Source organism: Orussus abietinus, unplaced genomic scaffold (genome assembly GCF_000612105.2).
Source record: "Orussus abietinus isolate OABI.00-Male unplaced genomic scaffold, Oabi_2.0 scaffold18, whole genome shotgun sequence".
Classification (NCBI taxonomy): Eukaryota; Metazoa; Arthropoda; class Insecta; order Hymenoptera; family Orussidae; genus Orussus; species Orussus abietinus.
Window position 1 is genome coordinate 67,528 of NW_019396011.1, and position 21,642 is coordinate 89,169.

The following is a 21,642-nucleotide window of genomic DNA, read 5'->3' on the forward strand; positions in this document are numbered from 1 at the left end:
CGAGCGCCTCCTGCGCGGTCCTGGAAGCTCGTAATTACTGGAACCCCCCGCAAGGATTCTTCGAAACGTTTCGCATCCCCGTTAACGGAATCCGCCCCGAGAACTCGTCCGGGAATCTCGGGCAGTCCTCTTGACGCCGTTATCGCGACGGCCCCCGTCTAGGAGCGTCGAGGAAAAAACCCTGGTACCCATTTCTCCTCTTCGCGCTGCCCTAAATGCACGCTTCGATATGTACGTTCGTCATTTCGCTGGCCCTCAGCTGATTGTTCACGTGGAGCTCGGAGGACGCGTTGCTGTGGACGAGGTCCTGCTTCCTGTGGCGCTGCCGAAGGTCCCGGACGGGGCCGATGGCCCTGCAGCAGCTCTCCAGAGTCTTCCCAAAGGCCGCCCGAAACTCCCGGTTGAAATAAGCGTAGATGAGGGGATTCAGGGCACTGTTGAAGTATCCCACCCAGAAGACCGCCGCCACCACGATGTTACCGCTCTGACAGGTGTCGCAGAGGGCCGTGATGACGTACCTGAGAGCAATGACGATAATGAACGTTTCTCCCCGCCCTCGAGGGAGCGTCGAGGCTAGCCACGTCGCTCGACAACTCCGAGCCGAATCTAATTTCTCCCCTTCTTGGGCCGATCCCGCAATTAACGCGGAATCGGGGCGTTTGATCTCCGCGAGTATAAATCCGGGGCCGACAGGGACCGGACGGAAATTCGATCCCCGGGGAGCTCCCGGAGCTTCCCAAGTCCTTAAGAAGTTCTCCGGGCGGGGATAAACTACTCCAGGGATCCGTATCGACGGAAACTTGGAATTTTCGCAAGGCAAGGCAGCGGCGCGAGTTGTCTTCCCCGCGTCCTCCTGTAGGCCTCGCAACCCAATCGGGGTTGCGAGGCCTACAAATAAACCCGAAGACACGCTCCAAGGAGCGAGGAGAGCGTTCCCGGTTTTCTCCCTCGGCCCGAGAAATTGCGCGGCCGACTCCCTTGGTGGAGGCGCGATTAACCGAGGCACCTGTCGTCGTCCTTTCTCGGATTTACCTCGCACCGGCCCCTTCCCTTCCCAACCGTTTTCATTCCTCGAGGACGACAAAAAGGACGACAAAAAGGACGACAAAAAAGACGACTCCGTTAAACCAGGAGAAATGATTTCACCGTAAATATCTCTCCTATCGGAGGTCGGATACCCGATATCTCCTCGGTCCATTAGTCCGGAAATTGCGTCGAATGAAGATCCACCGGAAATCCGAAGGACCGAAACGATCTGCCCATTGGGTACGGTTCGTAATGATTAATGTTGCGACGAAATGTCCTCGATATGGCCATCGGTCTTCGTTACCGAGAAATTACGAGTCCGGTTCTGCCCTTAAGAAACTCCCGCTTCCTCCGTTAGGACATCGAAAGAACCTCGAAAATTCGCCGAGATCCTGGCACCCCCTTCCACCCGTGCACCCTGTCCGACCGAATTTCTTTTGACAAATTGAAAGGAGATAATTACCAGAGGAAGAACGGCAGCCAACAGGCCAGGAAGGCCGACATGATGATCCCGAGTGTTCTGGCGGCCTTCCGTTCCCTTTTCATTTTGCTGCTGCTCGCGATCGGGGGGTCATCCGGGATCGGCTCCGGGGAAGGTTGCCCCACCGAGGGGAGAGACGTCAGCCCGGCCGAGATCCCGTTTATCTGAAGATGCTTATTGAGCAGTGCAGCCGCGACCTTGCTCCTGCAACAGAAATTTCAGAGATTCTTCAAATCTCCCGTGTCTCGCTTCTCCACGCAGGAAAATCGGGACGATCTTTTCTCTCGTAAGCAAACTGTCCTGGACATCGGCCTCGTGTGATTAAAACTTCGCGCCGCAGAAAATTGAATTGGACGCGGCGACACCGCCGGTTCAGCAGGCCGGAAGAGCACGTTGTAAATTGGAGCACGGGCTGCCCTCTCCGGGTGCGGGATCATTTCCATTCTACCCGCCGGATTGCGGAGTGCGGTGACGCAATTACACCGAAATGACCACTACGCGGACTTTATAATCGGGGCCGCCCCTCGCGACGAGAATTCCGCTAATTATCGCCTTCTAGGCCCGAGGAGATCGCGTTCGATCTACAGATTCCGGAAAATCGACTCGCCCCAAATTCCCCTCCTCGAGATCGACCCTAAAGAGAGGACGACGCATCGCTCGCGGTCGTTACGCGTAATATGCGCCGTTGGTGCCCGCACGTAATTGCATCCCACGCGGTGGTGCTCGTTTATACGACGATTCGCCCGAAACGGCCGAAACTTGTTTAGTCCTTCGATTAACGACGAATCCTCGCGAAATTATTTCCTTCCACCTTCTTAATTTCTTATTTCAGGGAGTTTGGAGATTTTGGAAAAATTTCTCTCGAGGGAAGGACCTTCTCTATTTTAACCCAGCTCGATTTCCAAATAAATTCCTCGCTTTCCTTCTGCCTTTATAGAGAAAAGGGACTCCCATCGGGAGTCGGCGTCGCATTCGTTACCATTAATATCAGGAGACCTCGACGAGCCGAGAGGATGATCCCGCGAGTCGGCCTCTCTTTGTTTGCCCCGAGAAACGTGGGATCCCCTTAATGAAAAGGGAGAGATGCCGGGCGATCCTCCCCGAACGGAGGAAGGAGAGGAAGGAATCGGAAGTCGAAAAGAATGAAAGGAGCTTCTCCACCTTCCCCGTTCTCTCTCAATTTTGAAAAATTCCATCCGGATTTTTAAGCCCTTTTCAGAGCGTCTTCGGATCGAGGAGAAATTCTCGGAGGAATTTATATTATAGGTAGTTAGAGGAGGATTCGAGTTTCTGGGTGCCGACCTCGAGATGCGGAACGAGAGGACGACTTCTCCCTCGATTTCGAAATTGATTAGCGGTTTTCGGGAGGATCGAGGGCCGTCGAACGTCGGGTCGGAGTTAACGGGCCGATCGATAGGGCCGTCACGGGTGCATACTGTTTCCCAAATTTAGAAATTCACCCCCCTCCCCTATTATTTATGCGAGCCTCGAACCGGCGCATCGCTCGCGAGATCGATCGCGCTTCGTGACTCCTGGACGAGGGTTCCCTCCCCTCCGTAATTGGGGAATAAATCGAGAGGCATCGAGCGACTTCACCCCTTTCCCCGGATCGTCTCTGCGCGTCGCGGGATGTACGGTCGACTTATTACGGGCCCGTAACGAGGGAAATGCGGTGACCATCCCCTCGACGAATTGCCATCCCGTGCATCGAGTATTAAAGTCGGCTCCCATCTTGCGGCTCCTCCCTCGAGATTTTAATTTCCTCTCCCGAACGTGCCGATGGACCCCCCCGATTCGTCATCCGGATGGAAATCTCCCGACGTCTCGGACTGTCTTTTCCTACCCCTGCGAGCCACCCTTCGCTTCAAAGGATTCCATTTGCCCTCCGTCATTTTCCTGGGAATCGATAATCGGAAGTGGCCCCGGCAAACGGATGCTTCCCCTCGACCCTTGACGTCGCCGAATATTGCTATTCGTTTCAATTTCAATTTTTAATCGCTAAATTTAAGCGTTCTCTCTTTCGTTATTTGAAAAATGATAGATATATTCATTGATTTGACGGAATAATGTGAAATCTCTATATTTAAAAATCATTTCTGATGCGTCTCGAGTTTCTTGAAGGACGAAAGCCTTGCCATTAATTTTTCTTTAAACTTCCAAGCTCGTGCCAGGGATTCGCCAGTCCCCGTTGAGCCGGCAAGAGCGAAGGGAATCGTCCAGGGAAATTCGGGGCCCTGTCTCGTTGGGAACCAGCGAGCACTTAGTAATGGGAAATCGACCGAACCCAGGTGCGCTCCCAGGTGTGCACCTCGAGAGATACCTGTCACTTAGAGGGCGGACTCGGGGAATCGATATGCCATCGAAAGGCTGTCTCGACTTGGGGCGATCGGCCCGCGAATCGGCTGCGAGAGCGACTCCTCGTCGAATCTTTCGCTCGAGTCGGCCGATTCCCCGTGGAGAAAGATGCGCCGGGGAAGAGGATAGAAACGGAAGAATAAAATTCATTGAGAGGGAAAGGAAATGAACCCGCGGATTTCGACGCTCCCTTTGTGGCCGGACCGCCCGCTAATTTCCGAGACGTCGCGGAAAACGTCACCGAGTTTCAGCCCTCGCGATGCCGACGCGATTCGGGACGACTTTGGCTTTGCGAGGTAAATGCGGCGTTCTCTGAAGTTTTAATTTCCCTCGGAGTAGATACGCGTTCGTCCGGGTGTGCCTCCAGGAACGAAGATGCAAATCCCTTTGGCAAAGTTCGCCAAGCAAAGTGGACTCGAAATTCCGTCCGCTCCGCCGACTCGGGCGACCTTCCCCAACCCTGTGTAAGTAATAATTCCGCATCGATTCTTAAGTCTCCCAAGGCTGTCCGAATTAATGAAGAATAATCCTAAATCAGAAAAAGGGAAAAGTGTGAGGACAGTCACGCTATCCCCGAAGCGGCTGAAAACGTGGAGAACCCTCGACCTTGTCGATTTGGACGTTTTCCCCGCAACTTCTGGATTTCCTTATTTCTCGTTTCCCTGGAAGAGGGTTCGTTACCGGAATGGAGAAAATATCCGACGGGGGTTTAGGAGGCTTCTTCGGGGGGAAAGAAAAGTTTAATTCCCGCGAGCATTCCGCCGGCTTAAGCGCGCTTCGCGAAGTGCCCTCGGAGTTCGATTCACGAAGTAGCTCCGAGGAGAGCTTTCGCAGGAAAACTTGCTCGTTAGGCGAGACAGGAGCTCCGAAGCTCCAGTTTCGGAGCTGCCTCTCCGACAGCTTCGCCCGACAATGTCCTCGCTTCCGTCGACACTCCGCGAGCTTTCCTCTGTTTCCGAACTGCGTGCACCCTCCTCGAGTGCCCCGAACTCGGCGGTGGCCAAGCTGGCGTTTACTCCGGGAGACTTCGCTAACCTCCAAAACCCGTCTACACCCCGATTTAACCTCCGTGAATGTCGGAGCCTTAAGACGTATTTTTCAAGAGCGCTCAAAGGATACGATACGATCGCTTGCGCCTCGAATCGCGAGGGACCTTAAGCGGTCTGCCTATATCCGGAATGTCTCCACTCGGGCCATGCCGATCGATCTCCCGATATCGAGGCCCCCCGTTCTAATTTCGGTCGCCATTCCGCGGGATGAAAATCCTTTCTTTTTATATTTCTCCTCTCCCGCGAGGAAATTCTCGCGACGAGGGGATCGATTCGCGCCCCCGCAGGAGTCAGCCCGCGACGTGGGGGTATAAATCGTAAATATCGGGGCCGAGCTTGCACGCTCGGTGCCGATGCATTTTTACCCGGGACATCGATCACCCTATAAATGGACGTTCGGCGCCTTTATGTAAGTCAACCTTGGCCGGGCCGGTCATGGGATCGAATCGGCCCCGTCGACGTTAACGCGACGCGAGATACTCGCGTTTCCGCGTCTTCGCGATAGACCGGGACGAGCTTCCGTTTCCTGGGTCCCAGCCCAAGGCTCGACGGTCCTCGCCCCGCGGAATTTCCGCGTGTGTCATTTATGGAACGCTCTCGATACATCGGGAATAATTAACGGGGTGATAACGAAAATCCCGAGTCGAACGAGCCCATTTCCGCGATTTGTCTTCTCGACTTTTCGAGCAAACGTCGTTCAGGATTTCGCGCGTTTACGCCCCGCGAGGAGCGCATCCAATAAATGCGGATCGTTCGGATTACGATGTACCGCCCTCTCTCGATTTATCCGACAAAATGAGGGGATAACGGGACGCAAGCAGCTCGTAAAATCCGAGACGGAAATATCCGTTTCCTCGGTTTCATCCCGAGTGCATCGAATTTTCCGTCCAGGATGGTTAGAGTAATGCACCCTACTCGGATTACCCTTTTACGGGGGATAATTGGGTAGGCGATAACGTATCCGTAAAATTCGACGCGGCCTCGTAACGGCGCTCGTTCTCGTTGCTCCTGAAGTTTTAACGTTCCCGCTTATCGTCGACCTAACCTCTTATCGATCCCTCGAGTCGATCCTCGAAGACGTTCTCGCGATTTGGTCGAGAAGATTAACGTCGATCCGCGGCAAGAATCGTTCAGGGTTGATTTACGGCGGCTCGTTGCGAATTCCACCGGGGAGGTTGAAACGGGAAGTTTCGAGGAGGGCGGAATGTTTTCGAGGATCATCGGGAATTTCGAATGGCAATTTATTACCGGCCCACGAGAGTCCTCGGGGAACTTTTCCGGGGGATTCCTTACATTCGAAACCGTAGGAAGCGCGAAAACAATCTGCCGGGGGAGACGTCCCGGCTGGAAAACTTCCGAATTCCACCCCCTCGGAGAGTGGTCGATCGATTCTGCAGTTCCTCAAAGTAAAGCCGCTCGATTCCGTCCCCAAAAGTCCGAAATCGCTAATAAAGAACGATACGTTCGAGGCTGGGGCAAAGGACGGATTAGCCGATGAATGGATACCGGCTACCGAGATTGTCGCATCCACTTTGCACGTCATTTCTGGGTCGGGGTCCCTCGGTCCTGATTAAAAATTCTTAATTAAAGGGGAGATACCCTGAAGAGGTGTCCATGGATCGAGGGGACAGGGAGGGAAAGGAATTCTCGCACACGAAGAACGGAGGATCCGCGAATCGCTGGAAACCCTCGGAAAGTGGGTCACTGGTGCAACAATTAATTGTTCGCATCATAGTGCGTTTCCCCTTTCAGCTTTTCCGAGAGAAGAGGGTCTGGCCCCATTGTGCCGGGGCGCTCGTTCTCGAGAATTTCGAGCGACCGGGAATAAATTCGAGATACCTTCCTCTTCCCACCCTATAAGAAAGCCCCCTTGGACTGCGTATTCCGTGACACGTAACGCCGTAAACGATTTTACAAGTCGGCCTAGTTGCGAGTTCGACCCCGAAGAGCGTCGGCTCTCGACTCGAGAAATACGACAAATCTCGACCCATCTCGGTCCTAAATCGCGGGGGGTCGTACTTTCCTGAAAAACATGGAGCACATAGGAATTTACGAGCACGCCGTGCGCGTCTTGGGAGTACTCGAAGAGCACTCTCGGCGTCTTTCCCTCGGCCGAAGAGCATCCTTCTGGGTCCTCGCCTTGAGCGGACTTCTGGATCGCGTGGGACTCTCCGCGAGGGGCTCCCAGGTGATAAATATTTCGGGCGGTCCTCGCACGAAACTAGGGTGCGTGTACCACGGACGCGAGAGTAACGAGGAGGACTCGTGGATCCTAAATCCTCCAAAGGGGAGGATCGCTCGAGAGGGGAAGAAATAAATAAATTGACCCGGTCTTGGGAAGAATCCCGAGATTCTCCGTTAGCGGAATCCACTAAATCGGTTCCGATTCTTGGAGAATGGACATCTAAGAGTTCGGGTGAAACGTGAATTTTGGCAATTGGGGCGACACTCCGAATGATAGGTATCAGCTGGGAACGAAGAGAAGGAAACCTCTTCTCCTAGGAGTCCCGTGAATTACGATTTATCAAAGTCGCGGTGGAAACGAATCCGAAGGAGCCGAGAGAAGCCGAAGATCTTGATCGATGACTCGGGCCACGTGTTTTCCAAAGTGCAGAAGAATACGAGGGCTCCGTTTCCGAAAAAGATACGGACCTGGGCATATTTCACGGGGCGGTTTCCAAATTTCTTTCCCGGCGGGCCGTAACTCACCCTCGTTGAGGGCGCTCGTTATCGCGCCGAAAACCGTCACCTCGTTATCGAAATGACAAAAAAAAAAAAAATAAAGGTGGAAGAGGAGAAGGTTTCCCGGGTCCAGATTGCATCCATCGTTTAGCACCTCGACGGGATGGAAAAAAGAAAAGGAGGAAGGAAAAAGAGGAGTCGCTTCCCAGAGCTCGAAGATGGAGACGCGGAGTCTCGAAAGGGCGGCTGGGAAGAAGTTGAAAATTAAGAGGCACTTTTCGCGCGACGTTTTTCCTTTGAAAATCGATAAAAGTCGAGCCGAGAACCCGAAGGCATCCGAGGAACGGCCACGCCTCCTACCAAGAGAAATCTCATTAGGAGTGGGCGCCTCCACCTTCCTCCGTGTCTTCGCCGTCGATCCTTGGGGTCCCCTTCGAGGTGAGGAGACGACTAATCGCTCGATGAAGAAATGTTCCCACCACTTGCAGCCCCTTTGCAAACGAATCGATGAAAAGGAAATCGATTAAAAAGTGTCCGGAAATAAAAATAAAAATTCTAGAGAATTTTGAAATACCATATTAACGCGAGTTTAAGAACCATCGAGAAAATTTGTCCAGAAAATTTGTTGAAAAAATTGCAGAAAATGTGAAAATTTGAAGTCCCACCCGAACCTCGAGGCGAGGCGACGCGAGTCCTACCGAGGGGTGATACCTTATCACGCGATCTCCATTCCGCGCTTTTGCGAGGCAATTTAAATTTTCGCAGCTCGACGTTTCCCCTTCTCCCGAGATCCCTCGGGACTTTTCACATGGGAGGCGCATCCTGTAGGAGGGTTTCCGGCGCTTGCAGCTCCTGGCAGTCGGCCAATGCAATCGCAGGGCCATTATGCAAATCGATGCCAAACTGTTGCACCGAGGATGCACCGCGAGAGAGGGCGACTTCCCCGTCGAAAACGACTCGATGCCGCCGCGTGGCCGCGTTTTCCGTTTCCGCTTTCCTCCTTTTCCTTTCTTCCCGTCCCGTTTCCCCCCCGCCGTTTGCGGATCCCGCGATCCCTCCCCCTTGTCAAGGGGCTCGTTGACTTTTCGCCGAGGCCGGACCCCATCGCGTGTCGTCGAAGCCGTATTCCACCGATCGCGGTCTCGCGGAGGTTTCCCGCAACGCTTACGATCGGCCCTCCCCTCTCCTCTTCTTTTTCTCTCTCTTTCCCTCGCATTCGTCGTGCTCGTCTCGTTTGACCCATCGAGAGAAGTCGAGGTTAACGGGCAATCCTCGAAAATGCAAGTGCCACCCGATGCAGCGGAAAGACCGAAGCTCGACCTCTCGTTCGCCTCGAGGTCTTTTCCTCCAGTGCGGAGTGCGTTTCGCTGCACGCCATGTAATTCTCGCGAAATCGTTTCTGCGAACGATACGATCTGACGTGGCCGCATAAAACGTGTCTCGATTAACACCGGGAATAATCGAGGCGATTGCCCGCTCTCGCCCTCCCCCTGGAAACGCTCCGATAGCGATTGCACTCTTCTTCGCTTCACTTTATACTCTTCCGGTCGGAACTAAACGCGACTCTACCGACTCGTCGCGGAATTCCCCCCGATGGGAGGTCCGAGCGAAACCGACGTCGAGGAACCGGGCACGCGACGTGGGGTCGGTCGATCGATCGATCTCTCGCCTCGGGGAGGCACGAAAATGATCGCCTGGCCGTGATTGCTTAACCATCGATTTATTAGGGTCGGCTCCGTAATTGAATCCCCAGGATAAGTCCGCGACCGCCGGAAACGTTTTACGGGGGTGGACCCGGTGGGTCTCGGAGCCAGCCCCGCAAGGGCTCGTACGAGTCCCTTCTGCCTCCACGCCCGGAAATAGAGGCCCGTCCCTTTCGCCACCTTGCTTCGTCCCCGAAATCGAAATCGATTCTCCTACGATGCCGTCTTATCGCCCCTCGAATCTCCCGCCATGAAAGAAATCCCCCAGAATTTTCTACCCCGGGGCGAATCCTTTCCCTCCGCGTTCTCACCCTTGACACTCCCTTTCGTCGTCGGTACGAGTTTATGGATCATTTTTTATAATCCGTAAGCTTAAACTTCCCTCGAGGACGAGATCTTCTGCCCAGGACGAATCGATGCGGATCACCGTTTGCGACCCACGACCCCGGAGACAACCACGAAACGAGGATACGGCGACCCGGTGACCCGCGAATCCTCGAAGTGGGGTCAATGATTGGAATCACCCGTAAAAAGGGGTGGCATTCTACCTAGGGCAACCGTCCGGTGTCCGGAAAACGCGGAAAGCATCCCCCGCGGCCCCCATCGGGGCTGCAAAGGGAGGTCAGGGAGCAGCCTGCGGAAAATTAGGAGGGTGGCGTACACGCGTACGCGGAAATCTATACGTGGGAAAGTACGCCGCGCACTTGGGACTGGTATCGGACATGTCCGACCCTGACGTGGCGTATCGATTGGAGACGCGGTCGAGGGTGAACGGGGTTTAAGGACAAACCGCCCCCGTTTAGGGGACCTAGACCGACATCCTCCCTTCCGGCCTACCCGAGAGGACGACTCGACGTTTCCGACAGATCCTGCGGGACGAGATAGCACCTAGACATTCTCAAGCATCCCCGAAATAATGGGATTTTAGGTGGGAAACAGGGAGAGGGCTCAGCGATCTCGGGACGTCAGGATGCTACGCCGGCCCAGGGTAAACCAGGTCTTCGTTAACGCGACAACGTAGCCGCCAAACGGACGAGCCCTTCGAAGGGATGATCGCGTCCGCGAATCATTCCAGAGAATGAAAAATCGCATCCCACCGGAGTACGCCTCTCGAAGTCCCAGCAAAGCCGGGGAATTGCGGGCGTCTCGACGCGGAATCGGGAAGGAAGCCACTTTACCGCGCAATATCGCAAACCCGTCGTAATCCGGGGCGGAGTACACGGCCAGGAGCGACAACCGCAACGAGCCTCGGTACAATTGTTATATCCGCTTCCGGATTACCTCGTATAATAAGAACACACCGGGAGGAGCAATGAAAGGACAGTTACCGGGGTAATAACGGCATCCCGAGGGCGAGGAGGGGGCAAAATCGGGCGGGGATCCCGTTTTATTAAAAGCCGTGTTCCCCGGGAAGAGGGGGTCGTCATCTTGCGATTCTCTCGGCGCCTACTCCAGAGAGGGGGTAGGAGGAGAGGCGCAGGGAAAGCAAGAGGACACGAGAAATCCATCGGGCTCCTCTAATTTTTATTTATCCCTTTCGCTTCGTATTTCCGCGGGAGAGCCACGATTTTCCCGGGCAAACGGGGAAACGACGAAATTCGCGCGCGAGGGAAATCACGAGAAATGAGTAAAAGGAGGGAGAGAGGGGGGACAGGAGAGACGGCGACCCTAATTTCAAAGAGAGAAATGGGGTTGCCCCCCTCTCTGCCGAGATCAAGCGAAATAAGCCGCGACCTTCTTTTCTCCGCAGGGGGGCCGATATCCCGAGGGAGAAGGCAGAGCTAATCAATTCCCGGTCCAGGAATTAAGGAGGGCCTTCCGATCGGGATCGGAAGTGCCATCCGAGTTTTTGAGATGACCCCTTGCGGGGGCCGAACGAGGTCTCCCTTTTCCCTTCGTGACAATTAGCGGGGGGAATCCCCTCGTAATCCCCCGGGATTTCGCGAGCTTCGGACTTTTCCCGAGGGATAGGCGATTATTACTTCCGCGCGAGACCCATCCCGTGGCGCGGAAACGCCTAACTGGCGGCCATTCCGCGCCAAAGGACTCGTCGAGGGAATGTCGCAGGTGTGGGGTATTCCTGGGGAAAAGATGATTTTCAGAACGGCTCGTCGCGGCGTGTTTCTATATTCCCGAAATTCGACATTTCGCGACGAGGGCAGGGAAAACTCACGGAGAATCGGCGTTTCCGCGGCAGCCGCTCGCCCGGAAACGGAGTGCGGATTTTCCGCGGACCCGCGCAAAAGGAAACCCATTTACTCGGTTCCCGACTGATTGGAAGACGTTCCCTACCCTGGGGGAGAGGGCCTTCTTCCCCTTCCTTTGTCGTCAATTTTCCCCCACGAGGGTATAAAATCGCGGCCCGATCGAATCCTTCGGGGCGACAAAGAGGGAATCCGTCCTCGCTCCTGGAATTCCCTGCCCCCGGCAATGCATTATCGACTGCAATTCGATAACTCGTTATTCAATGAAACGCGAAAGAAACGCCTGCGAATCGGCCCGAGGACGTACCAATTTTTTCCTAAAAGTAGGAGGGCGACCCTAGAGGAAATCCCTCGAGGCGAGGCGATCTTTCCTCTTGCCGTTACATCGAGGAAATAAAAATGGGAGCAGGTCGATGAAAGGGAGGGGGGGGGTGTGGCTCTACGGGACACTTTTAACAGCGACTCCCCCCGTGAAAGGCGACATTCAGGCCAAAGGGAGATTTTAAAGATGACGAGAGTCCCCCCCCCCACCCCGAGATGAAAAGCCGAGATGACAGGATCGATAATGAAACGACTCCCAGGACGAGGTCCTCGCGGTCCCGTTGACGAACCGCCGCGGAACGGGTTCCGCAAATCGCCGGTTAATTGCGCCGATATCTTGGGTTCGAAGTTCCCCTGCATCGAAATCCTTGCTCAGCAAGTGAAAGGGTGAAGTCACCGATTCCGTAAAAAAAAAACGCGAGTCCTCTCCGACATTTGCGTGTACTCATTTTTACGAGCCATCGTTAGGCGACCGCAAGTTCCGCGATACCGCGACAAGTGGCCTCGGCGTTCAAGTCCCGAGCAAAGTGACCGACTTGAATGATCCGCTTAGACCGCGGCGGCGGAAAATTCCTGATTAATCGGTGCCCCTCGTAATTAACGAAACGCTCGACTCGGCCGACGTTTACGAGCCGGCGGTGACGGAGGTGGCCGCGCGCGGCCGAACTGCGGCCAAACCGCACGGAAGGGCCGCCGGGGCGATGCGCCGAACGGGAGCTCCGTCCGTCTTTTGGGCGATCGCTCTGATCAGCTTTCCCGGTGAGAAGTCATTTTCTGGACCTTTTTCCCCTCTCTCAAAACCTTATAATCGGTACGCCCGATGGTTTCAACTACGCTAATCTTTTTGAAATATAGATATATATTTAATAAACTAGAGTCTACGTCTAAATTTTTATTTAAGAAAAAGAATAAAAATAATATGTGACAAGTCGTTTAGTAATCTATGTCTCTTTCGCGGAATTAATCGTCGAAAATGATTTCCTCGTGATTTAGGGATCCTAGGATCGGAGGTGGATCGAAGAATCAAGGTTGGATGCGAGGGGAGTCTCGACGCCTCGGGGTGTTCCCAGGTGCCCGCCAGAGTCCCGGTTATTCCCACAGGACACTTGGGACTTACGAAGGGTAAACGGGAGCGCAACGACGCGCTCGAGTCGCGGGTGAGTATACCCGAGTTCTCTCGCGTCGTTTCACGGCCGTTGCGCCTCTCGGACGCCTCGTAAAACGCGGACGCCCGTCCCGGAACGGACCAGGATTTTTTCACCTCTTCCCGCAGGACTTCCGAGGCGGAACGCCATCCAGGAGAACGGCGGAAAGGACGGATTCCCCTAATAAGGGGTCCGTAGGTTTGAAAGACCGACGGGACAAATCTGGGGCGTCCTCGGCGGAAACGGCCGCGTTTCCGAATACCGAGGTGGCTACCGACCCAATCCCGAGTGTTTCTTCGAGTCCTCCTCGAAGTACGACCTCGAGTACCGAAATCCCTCCCGACGCTCACGGTGCGGAATATCCAGGACGGACGCCCGAGCCCCCGACGTTCGAGGAGCACGAAATCCTCCCAGTTTTGGACAAGTTTTTCGAGTTCGGGGGCGAGTTCTTCCTCGGGAAGATAAAGCTAGAGCTGAAGAGGCAGCTTATGGAGACCGGCCTGCTCGACGCCCTGAGCGAAAAATTCAAGATTCTCCTCGAAATGGCGGACGGCGACGTCAACGCCGCGACAGACAAAATGCGCTCGCAGCTCAAAGAGAGCCTAAACAGGCCCTCGACCCGCGAGAAGATGCGGAAGCTTTTATTTAAATTCGGGCGCAGGCTCGACGTCACGGATTTTTAGCAGAGGTCCCCTCGGAGTAGAAAAACTAAATAAAAATTCCCCCTTTTGGAAAAATTGGAAAAACTTTTTTCCTGTCTTTTATTTTTCTCCGTTTTCTTTTCAATCGCCCCCGAGAGGGACTCGCGCATGTCCGAGGTCGCTCATCGTTTTTCCGGAGGGTGGAGGACAAATCGAGGGAACAACGAAGATCATCTCCCGCGATTAAAGGAGAGGGGAAGTGGGGTTATGTCGGGCGCGAATCGCGACCCTCGATTGGCTCTTCCGCGTCGGGTGCTTTCGAAACAAAGCTCTCTTCCTCTCTCTATCGGTGGGACTCGATTAAATACCTCGTTCCTTTTTTTCTCCCCTCGTTTTTTCCATCCCCTTCGCCCCCGGGCATCGATTCCCACCCAGCTCGTAATTCCAGCCGCGTTGCAGGCATTCGCTGCACGCAGAGTCCGCGATGCAATTCGTTCCGGCGAATCCGCACGAATCCGCACGAATCCGCACGGATCCGACTCGTAACGCGCGTTTACCCCGGATCACCGTGTCGCCGTCGCCGTCTCCGTTAAACGAAACGCACGCGCGCGTTGTAAACGCCGCTCCGTGAATATCGACTACGCTTTTCCAAAAAAAGGAACGGAGAATCCGGCAAACGTAACTAATTCGCGATTATTTAACCGGAGTATCGGCCGCTTCGCTCGAAAAAGCTCCCGCAAAAGCAAAATGATGAAAAACTCGCCTCTTGGCAATTAACGAAAAAGATGGGATAAATTTTGGGGGAAAATCCGAGAAAATCGAGTGCCCCCGAGATAAGTCACAGCCCGGCCGGGTTGAATTTCAGGGTTTTACGAGGGGATTAAACGGACGAAGACAGCGGAAGAAATAAGATCGGACTCACCGATACAGCATCCTCTCCTGGCGATCCGCTTCCCTGTAGATCTTGTAGTACATGGCGATCATGATGATGCCGGGCACCCAGAAGCTGATGCTGGAGCTGACGACGGCGTACAGCTTGTTCACGTGAAACATGCAGACGTCGGGATACCTCTTCCTGAACTCGAGGTGCTCGGGGGTGGTGTACCACCCCGCGAATATGGGGAGGAAGCTCATGACGGTGGGCGAGCACCATACGACGCTCAGCATGGTGCCGAGCCTGAGGTTCGTCATGATCAGCGGATAATCCAGAGGCTGGACGATGGCGTAGTACCGGTCGACGCTGATGCAACAGAGGTGCAGGATCGACACGGTGCTGAAGAAGACGTCGAGGGAGTTCCACACGTCGCACATGAAGTAGCCGAAGAGCCACCTGCCGGAGAGCTCCACCGAGGCGTTGAACGTCATCGCGAAGATGGCGACGAGCATGTCGGCCAGGGCGAGCGAGACGACGAAGTAATTGGTGATGACGCGTAGCTTCCGGTGGCGCATCACCGAGACGATCACGAGGAGATTGCCGAAGAGGGCGCTGAGGATGATGAAGCCCATGACGAAGGCCTTCGCGACCAGCAGGACCCCGTGCTCGAGGTCGCCCTGAGAGGCGCCCGAAGCGGTGTCGTTCCTCTGGCCGGTGTCCGGAACGACGTCGAGTCGGGTCCCGTTGCCGAGGACGTCCGAGGTGTCGTTGGCCATCTTCGTCGGAACGGGTCCAGCGGACGTTAACGAACTTCCGGTGCACTTCGAGACCCGCGATCCTCCGAGCTGCACCCCGAAGACTTTCCCCATCCCTTCGGGAGGGCCATCCCCGCTGTCGAGGGCTCCGTCGTCACGGAGGGATTCGCTCCCCCCGGTCGAGCATCCGCGTTATCTCGTTTCCAGGGCGGTTTCCTCTATCGGGCGTTCGGTCGAGACGGAGCCACCCGGATTCCTCGGCCTTTGGGGTTCCTCCCGAGAGAGAAGGGTAGGTTTACGAGGACTCGCGGGCCGGGGTTCCCGAGGGCTGGTTTCCTCCAGGACGCGGGATCGATCCTCGCTCCCGGGGTGCCGCCTGCGTTCCCGCGGGGTCGGCGCATCTTCGTGGGGAGCGGCCGGTGGTCCGGGCAACGCCTCCCCGGGGACGCTCCGCTGCGAGCCGGAGGGCCTTCCCCGACTCCTGGAAATGGGTTATCGACGTTCAAAGACCTTCCATTTTCGGTCCCTTCCCGCCCTGCGATTCTCTGCAACGAATACTCTCCCTTTCCCCCGGCGTTCCTAACCCATACGCGCACGTTACGCGTTATACACGTACACGTATACCAACATAAAGGCGCCGACAATTTCCATTAATTCAAACACCCCCCGAATAATGGCCTCTGACCTTTTTCTCGGCCTTGGTTCCTTCCAAATCAATCCCCGTAATCAAAACCCAAATCAAACCCCCCAATGAAACGAAATGAGACGCGTAGGCGCGTTCCGCGACCCTCGATCGGGGACTCGTACATCCCGCGACTCTCGGCCCTTGAGGAGAATCCATTTTTCCGGAGCGGAGCGAAACTCGCGACGAGCCCAAAGGAATCGTCGTGCCGTGTGTCAGGGGATGATTAAAAAACGCTCCAGTGGAGTGGCGGGAAAGGGTCCACTTCGGAGAGGTCCGCGTCCGCGGGCGGAATGGCGAAAAATGCGCGAAGGCGTTTCCGCCGATTCCCGGGGGCGGGTGGAAAAAAAGAGGGATTCGCTCGGCCGAAAAGACAGGCCGAGTCCGGCGGCCGGAGGGGTGCGGAATCGATCCTGGTTTATTGGAAAACGCGAAACCGCAACGTGACGGGCGATAAGCGCGACGCGACGAGTCGCACGCGGAATGGATATCGGCCGCGCATAATGCGAACCGCCTGACCCGAGCGGCTATCGCGGACCGGCAGAATCCGCGAAAATCCGGAGAAATCGGCCACGGCCGCTCGGCAGCGGCACCCCCGCAACCGACGATGCGCGAGAAATGGAAAAGAACGCGGCGTCTCCTCGGAGCTGGAAGGAATCGAAATTGAAAGTCCCTATCTGCGGATTTCCGCGCAACCGCGAGGTAGACGCGTGGAAAAATCGCGGAATTCACCAACAGGATTTTTTCCGAAATCTTTCGTACTTTCCCCGGGCCATAGCGCGAACCGCGGATTGCCCCGGGATCCGCGGCCGAGACCTCGCGGAATCCGATCCGCCCCGATTCGTCCGTTTCCCCTTCTCTTCGCGCCGCAAAAAGAGACCCGGCGCGACTCTGCCTCTTTTACTTCTCTCTCGGATTTTTTCCGCTCCCCCTAAGAGGATCCATTACGCGGGTGCGAATGCGCAAAATCGCGGCGGAGCGGAGAGAGCGAGAGAATTCCGCCGCGGTTTCGCCGTCTCAAAGGGAGCGCCTCCTCTTCCCCTCTGGGGCCGCGTCCGCCGAAAAGACTGCTGCTCGGCATCAAAGATGCACTGGAGCCCCCTTTGCGAGCGCCCGGGTGCCCGCTAATGCATATCGCGGGCACTCCCGGCGCATCCGGTGCATCCGCCGCCGCGAGATGCCGGCGGGAAGGGACGCATCGCGGCCCGGTGATGCGCTTTCCGTAAAACGGTGCCAAAGCGGCCCCGAAACTGCCCCTAAAACGCGGCTCTCGCGGATAGACACCGAGAAGAGCTCTCGAATCCGCGAGTCGGGAGGTCGATCGCCGATACCCCAGAAATTATTGATACGCCGAATGGCGCTGGTTTTAATGACGCTCGGCTTTCCGTGTCCCGCTCGTCGATACGTGTCCCCCCCCCCCCCCCCCGTTAAACGGCTGAAAGCCCGGACACGGTGGAAAAATCAGGCGGAAAATGCCGGCGCTTTCCCGGGGTATTACGGCCTCGCGGAGCGTAATCGAGCGATGCCTATCAGGGGGGAATTATAGGTAATCAAACGCTACCAGGGCAAAGAGGGGAGCGGATCGCTCCTTTCGACGTCTAGCCTCGCATTCCCGTCGCGTCGCCGGGTCGCGTCGCCGTTCGCGACGCGGCGCGAGAAAAGTCGAGACGAATGGATTTCGCCCCTCGATTCCGACGACTCTCCGGCGACTCCGATAGTTTTTATCATTCCCAGAATTCCGATAATTAGACGCAACGTCGAGGGTCCGCAGTCGAAGGGAGACGTCCGCGGGATCCAGGGGAAATTGGGATCGTCTTGTTTCTTCGCGTTGTCTCTTCGATTTCCAATAGCGTAACGAGCCGAGAAAGAGACAGAAACAACGGAAGAGAACGGAATGGAGGGAGGGAGAATACATGTCGCGTCGCCGTGCAGGGAAGAGCTGTCCGTTCTCTCCGAAAATAGGAGGAGGAGGGAAATCGCGAAAGCTCTCAAATGAAGAGCCTTTAAAAGCTTGCCCCCTTAACGAGGGTCGCGATAAGGGCAGCATGGGCAATCGGCTGGAAATGGGTTTCCGGGATGATCGCTACGAGACGAAAGGTTTGCGGTCTTCATCTCGCGGAAATTTTCCGAATGTCGATCCTGCATCCGGATTCCTCGCATACTCGGAACGGGAGGACGCGTGCGGGGTGAACGCGTGGTCGATTCCGTCCCTCCCGAAGGATTTTTCCAGTCGCGAGATCGTAAAAATCCCCCAGATATCGTTATCAATTGTTAAAAATAATTCTCACGTTCCCAAGCGCTTTTTTTTTTAAATCGTAAGTGGCGATCCGCCCGCGCGAGCGTCGCCTCGTCTCGGCAACGTCCATCTCGCCCTCCCCGGTTTCGACTATTTTTACGAGTTTCCCTATTTTTACCATCGCCGACACCTGCCACCCGTGCATCAACGGTTTTATAGCCGCCACTTTGTCCCCGGTCGACCGCGACATTGATATTCTCTATTCGCTCTTACGGATCTCCCTCTCCCCGCAGCATCCCACCGCGACGAAATAGCGCCGGATGCAAATTCGCGGTAAACCCGTCGAGCGGGACGTTCGATCGCAAAACCAGCCAGACCGGTGATCTTAAACCGATCCGTGGATATTCCGCAGGAGTCCAAAAAGAAATATGTATAAAAAATATAAAAGATGGAAAACTGTCAAGGAGAAGTCCACGACTCGCGGCGATTAAATCGGAGCGATTGACGTAAAGCCTGACGTTTCGATTTTTCTTCCCCAACGGAGAATCACTACCGGAAGGTCTCGACCGGAAATAGAACGGGTTCCTTCCTCGGGTTGTTTCCATTGGGAAAGTCTCTCGTGGAATATTAATAATCCTCGGGGACGAAACACAGTCGAGCGGTTAATTTTATTCGACTTTGAGCGAGTTCCATCGGTCTCGGGGAATTATTCTTAGGCTCCGCCTAAGCCTAGGACGAACGTAAAGACCGGGGGTTGTACTTACGAGGGTCGTCGCTTTATCGGCCGCTTTTCACATCCCCTTAACGTTGCAGGCCGATCGATCGCCCCGTTCCCATTTGTTCCCGATTCGATTACTCCTGGAAGGGGCACTCGATTCTTCCCTTGAACTTGCACCAACTGGGTTTACGTTATCGCGGTCAGCGCGCGGATTCGCCTCTTCGCATCGTTCCAAAAACCTTGGTCATGAATATTTACATATTCTCGTATAACTCGGTCGAGTCGTCGGGCACGAGCCGAAAGCCGCACTTCCGCCACTGTTTACCGCGATTACGATCCAAATGCGGATCGGTCCCTCGACGGGTCTCTCGAGTCGTTGGCGATCCGAATCGCCAGCGCGAGAGGATCGTCGCCACTCCCACGAACTCCGAGGTCAGAACGCGGTACCGGCCGACATCCGAAATCGCCACACCGCGCGGAACTCCATCGTCGGTTTTTGCGGTTAAACGTCCGCGGACCGCCGGGATAACGAGGCCCACGTGGTCTCGGCCACCGTCACTCCCGGTCGAATTCCAGGAACGAGCCTCCGGAGAGGGAGAGGGTCGGAGTCGAGGCCGTTCCTCCCGCTGCGTCGAGGGATGCTCTTCCACCGCTGCTTCCACCGACGCTGCCCCGAGAAACGAGCGATTTTGCAGGTGCGCGCGGTGTCTCTCGCCCGGCTGACGGGGCCGAAGTGAGCCGCGGTGGGAGCGACGGAGCTTTCCCGCTTTCCCGCTTTCCCGCTTTCCCGCTTTCCGCCGAACCCCTGCGACCCGACCGCCCACCGCGGGCGCTCACCCGTTGCGCGGCCCGCCCCGCACTTCGTCTCTACAACCCTTTCTTTTCCATTTTCCTCCTCTTCGCCCCCCGCGGAGTGCGTTCGATTGCCAAAAAATTGGAAACTTTCGGAGTTTCGGCTTTGAGGTTGGCTCGAAGACGCCTCCGATCCCCGCGAAATTTTTAATTACCGAAACCCGGGCTCCTCTCGGGCGTTCCTTTTTCCCGGAAGTTCATTGGCTCCGCGTGCCGCGGAAAGGTAGGAGGACTCCGTGGCGGAGAGAAAGAGAAGCAGAGACGCGATAACTTGTTATTAGCATTTTGCATTATGCAGCCCCTCGAAACGTTCGGTACAGCTAAATAAGCGGAATCCTTGGGGAATAATTTATTCCCTTCGGGGTGCACTTCCTTCGGCCGAGAGATCGGCGGCGCGTTTCCCGCGACTCTAGTTTATGCAAAATGCTGGCAATTATTTCAACCGCGACATGTCCTCCTGCCGAAATCGGGAGATCGAGGATCCGCTCCTGTATGATTAATTGAGGGAGTAAAAAATCCCGATCGATTCAAATAATTTTTCGATTTTATAGCGAATACTTCTCGTCGCCAGTTCTTCTTTTTTCCTCGAGACGCGCGTTATCCCTCGTGTCTATTTCCGGAATATCGTTCCTCGGGGACGTCCCGCTCGGCGTCGCTCCTCTTGTAATTTCGCCCGGGCCTTCTTCTCGCGTATTAGTTTCGCCGGTAAATCCGGGCTGCGTATACTTTTCGCGGGGATAAAGCTTAATCCAGGAGATTTACCGCCTGCCCACTTCCTCGCGGCCGGCGAAAGGCCGAGCTTACGACAATGAACTGCTTCTTCATCCCCTAAGTCACCCCCCGGGCACGTGTCGATGCGCCCGCGATGATAAAACTCCCGACACCGCAGTCACGAAAAAAAGAAGAAATAAAAGGTCCCACGATCGGAAAAAATAGCCACCCTCCGGGGCACTCTTCCTTTTCAGGATCGCGTCGCGAATGGCGTTTGCGGTTAAAATATTCATAAAATTCGAAAATCATCCCAACCAACCTTAGGGATGGTTTGCATTTTTTTCTCTCCATCTTTCCCACGGAGAGTCCCGTTACGAGGGGAAATTTCGTCTCGTCCCCCTACGGCGGTCCCGCCCCCGGCCGAGAACGACGCGTCCTTAGGGATGTAGTCTTCGGTCCCGACGACCAGGGAATCCCGGAGTTTCGCTCGAGGACGCATCCTGTCGACGACACGGGAGAGCCGGTCCCTTTTCCTCTCCCGGCGAAATCATGGGGGGTTGTTATTTCCCCCTGTCCACCCTCGCCCTCGAGGATCCGGGGGCACGTATAGCGTAGGTAAGCACTATGCGAGGAGATGGACCGAAAGACTCGGGGAGCGGGTCGAGCTAGCGATATCTGGAGGAAAACGGGAAAACCCCCCTCGGAGAGGGTAGAAAAAGTGCACTCGACGCCCTACCCCGGATTATCCCGAGATTTTCGGTCACCTCGTTTAACCTCTCCATGATTCTCCATCCATTCGTCCACGACCCCCAAAATCCGGAGAAGGGAAACGGGAAGGAATAAGAGACACGGGATATATCGACTCGTGCCGAAGGTGCATCCTTGATTTCGGGGCCCCCGAGGTGGCCGCGCCGCTTTATGGGGCAATTCGGTCCCACGTTTACGAGGGCGCATCGGGTCGGGGTGCAGTCGATAAAATCCGCGATCCCGCTCGTAAGTGCATCTGCACATAATTCAATTTACATGGCGTCGCTCCATTCGGGCTGGATTCCAGGAGCCCCGATATTTTTCATATTTGCGGGAGCGCGATTTAATCGATCATCGCTATAAATCACCGGGATAATAAACGCGACTCCCCGCGAAAAGTTAAGCTCGAAGGAGCGCGTCCTGGGACGTGCCGAAAATCGAGGGAAATGACGATATATGG

The 21,642-nt window shown here is 55.4% G+C and overlaps 2 protein-coding genes across 3 annotated transcripts; one reads left to right on the forward strand and one right to left on the reverse strand.

Annotated features, from left to right (window-relative positions):
• Positions 1–211: 211 nt before the first annotated feature.
• Positions 212–15,257, reverse strand: LOC105700231 (octopamine receptor beta-1R). The gene is made up of 3 exons (XM_012425905.1): positions 14,530–15,257; positions 1,490–1,711; positions 212–518 (listed from the first exon to the last, which is right to left on the reverse strand). The coding sequence occupies exons 1-3, from the start codon at positions 15,255–15,257 to the stop codon at positions 212–214; spliced, it is 1,257 nt and encodes a 418-aa protein (XP_012281328.1).
• LOC105700257 lies at positions 12,504–13,703 on the forward strand. Of its 2 annotated transcripts, none has more exons than XR_002762399.1 (3): positions 12,504–12,632; positions 12,815–12,978; positions 13,095–13,703. XR_002762399.1 is itself a non-coding variant. In XM_012425931.1 (3 exons), exons 1-3 carry the CDS (start codon positions 12,523–12,525, stop codon positions 13,647–13,649), a joined length of 777 nt encoding a protein of 258 aa, XP_012281354.1. In that variant the 5' UTR covers positions 12,510–12,522; the 3' UTR covers positions 13,650–13,703. The 2 variants fall into 2 exon arrangements, 1 of the variants encoding a protein (XP_012281354.1); XM_012425931.1 differs by having other exon boundaries at positions 12,510–12,580.
• Positions 15,258–21,642: the final 6,385 nt, after the last annotated feature.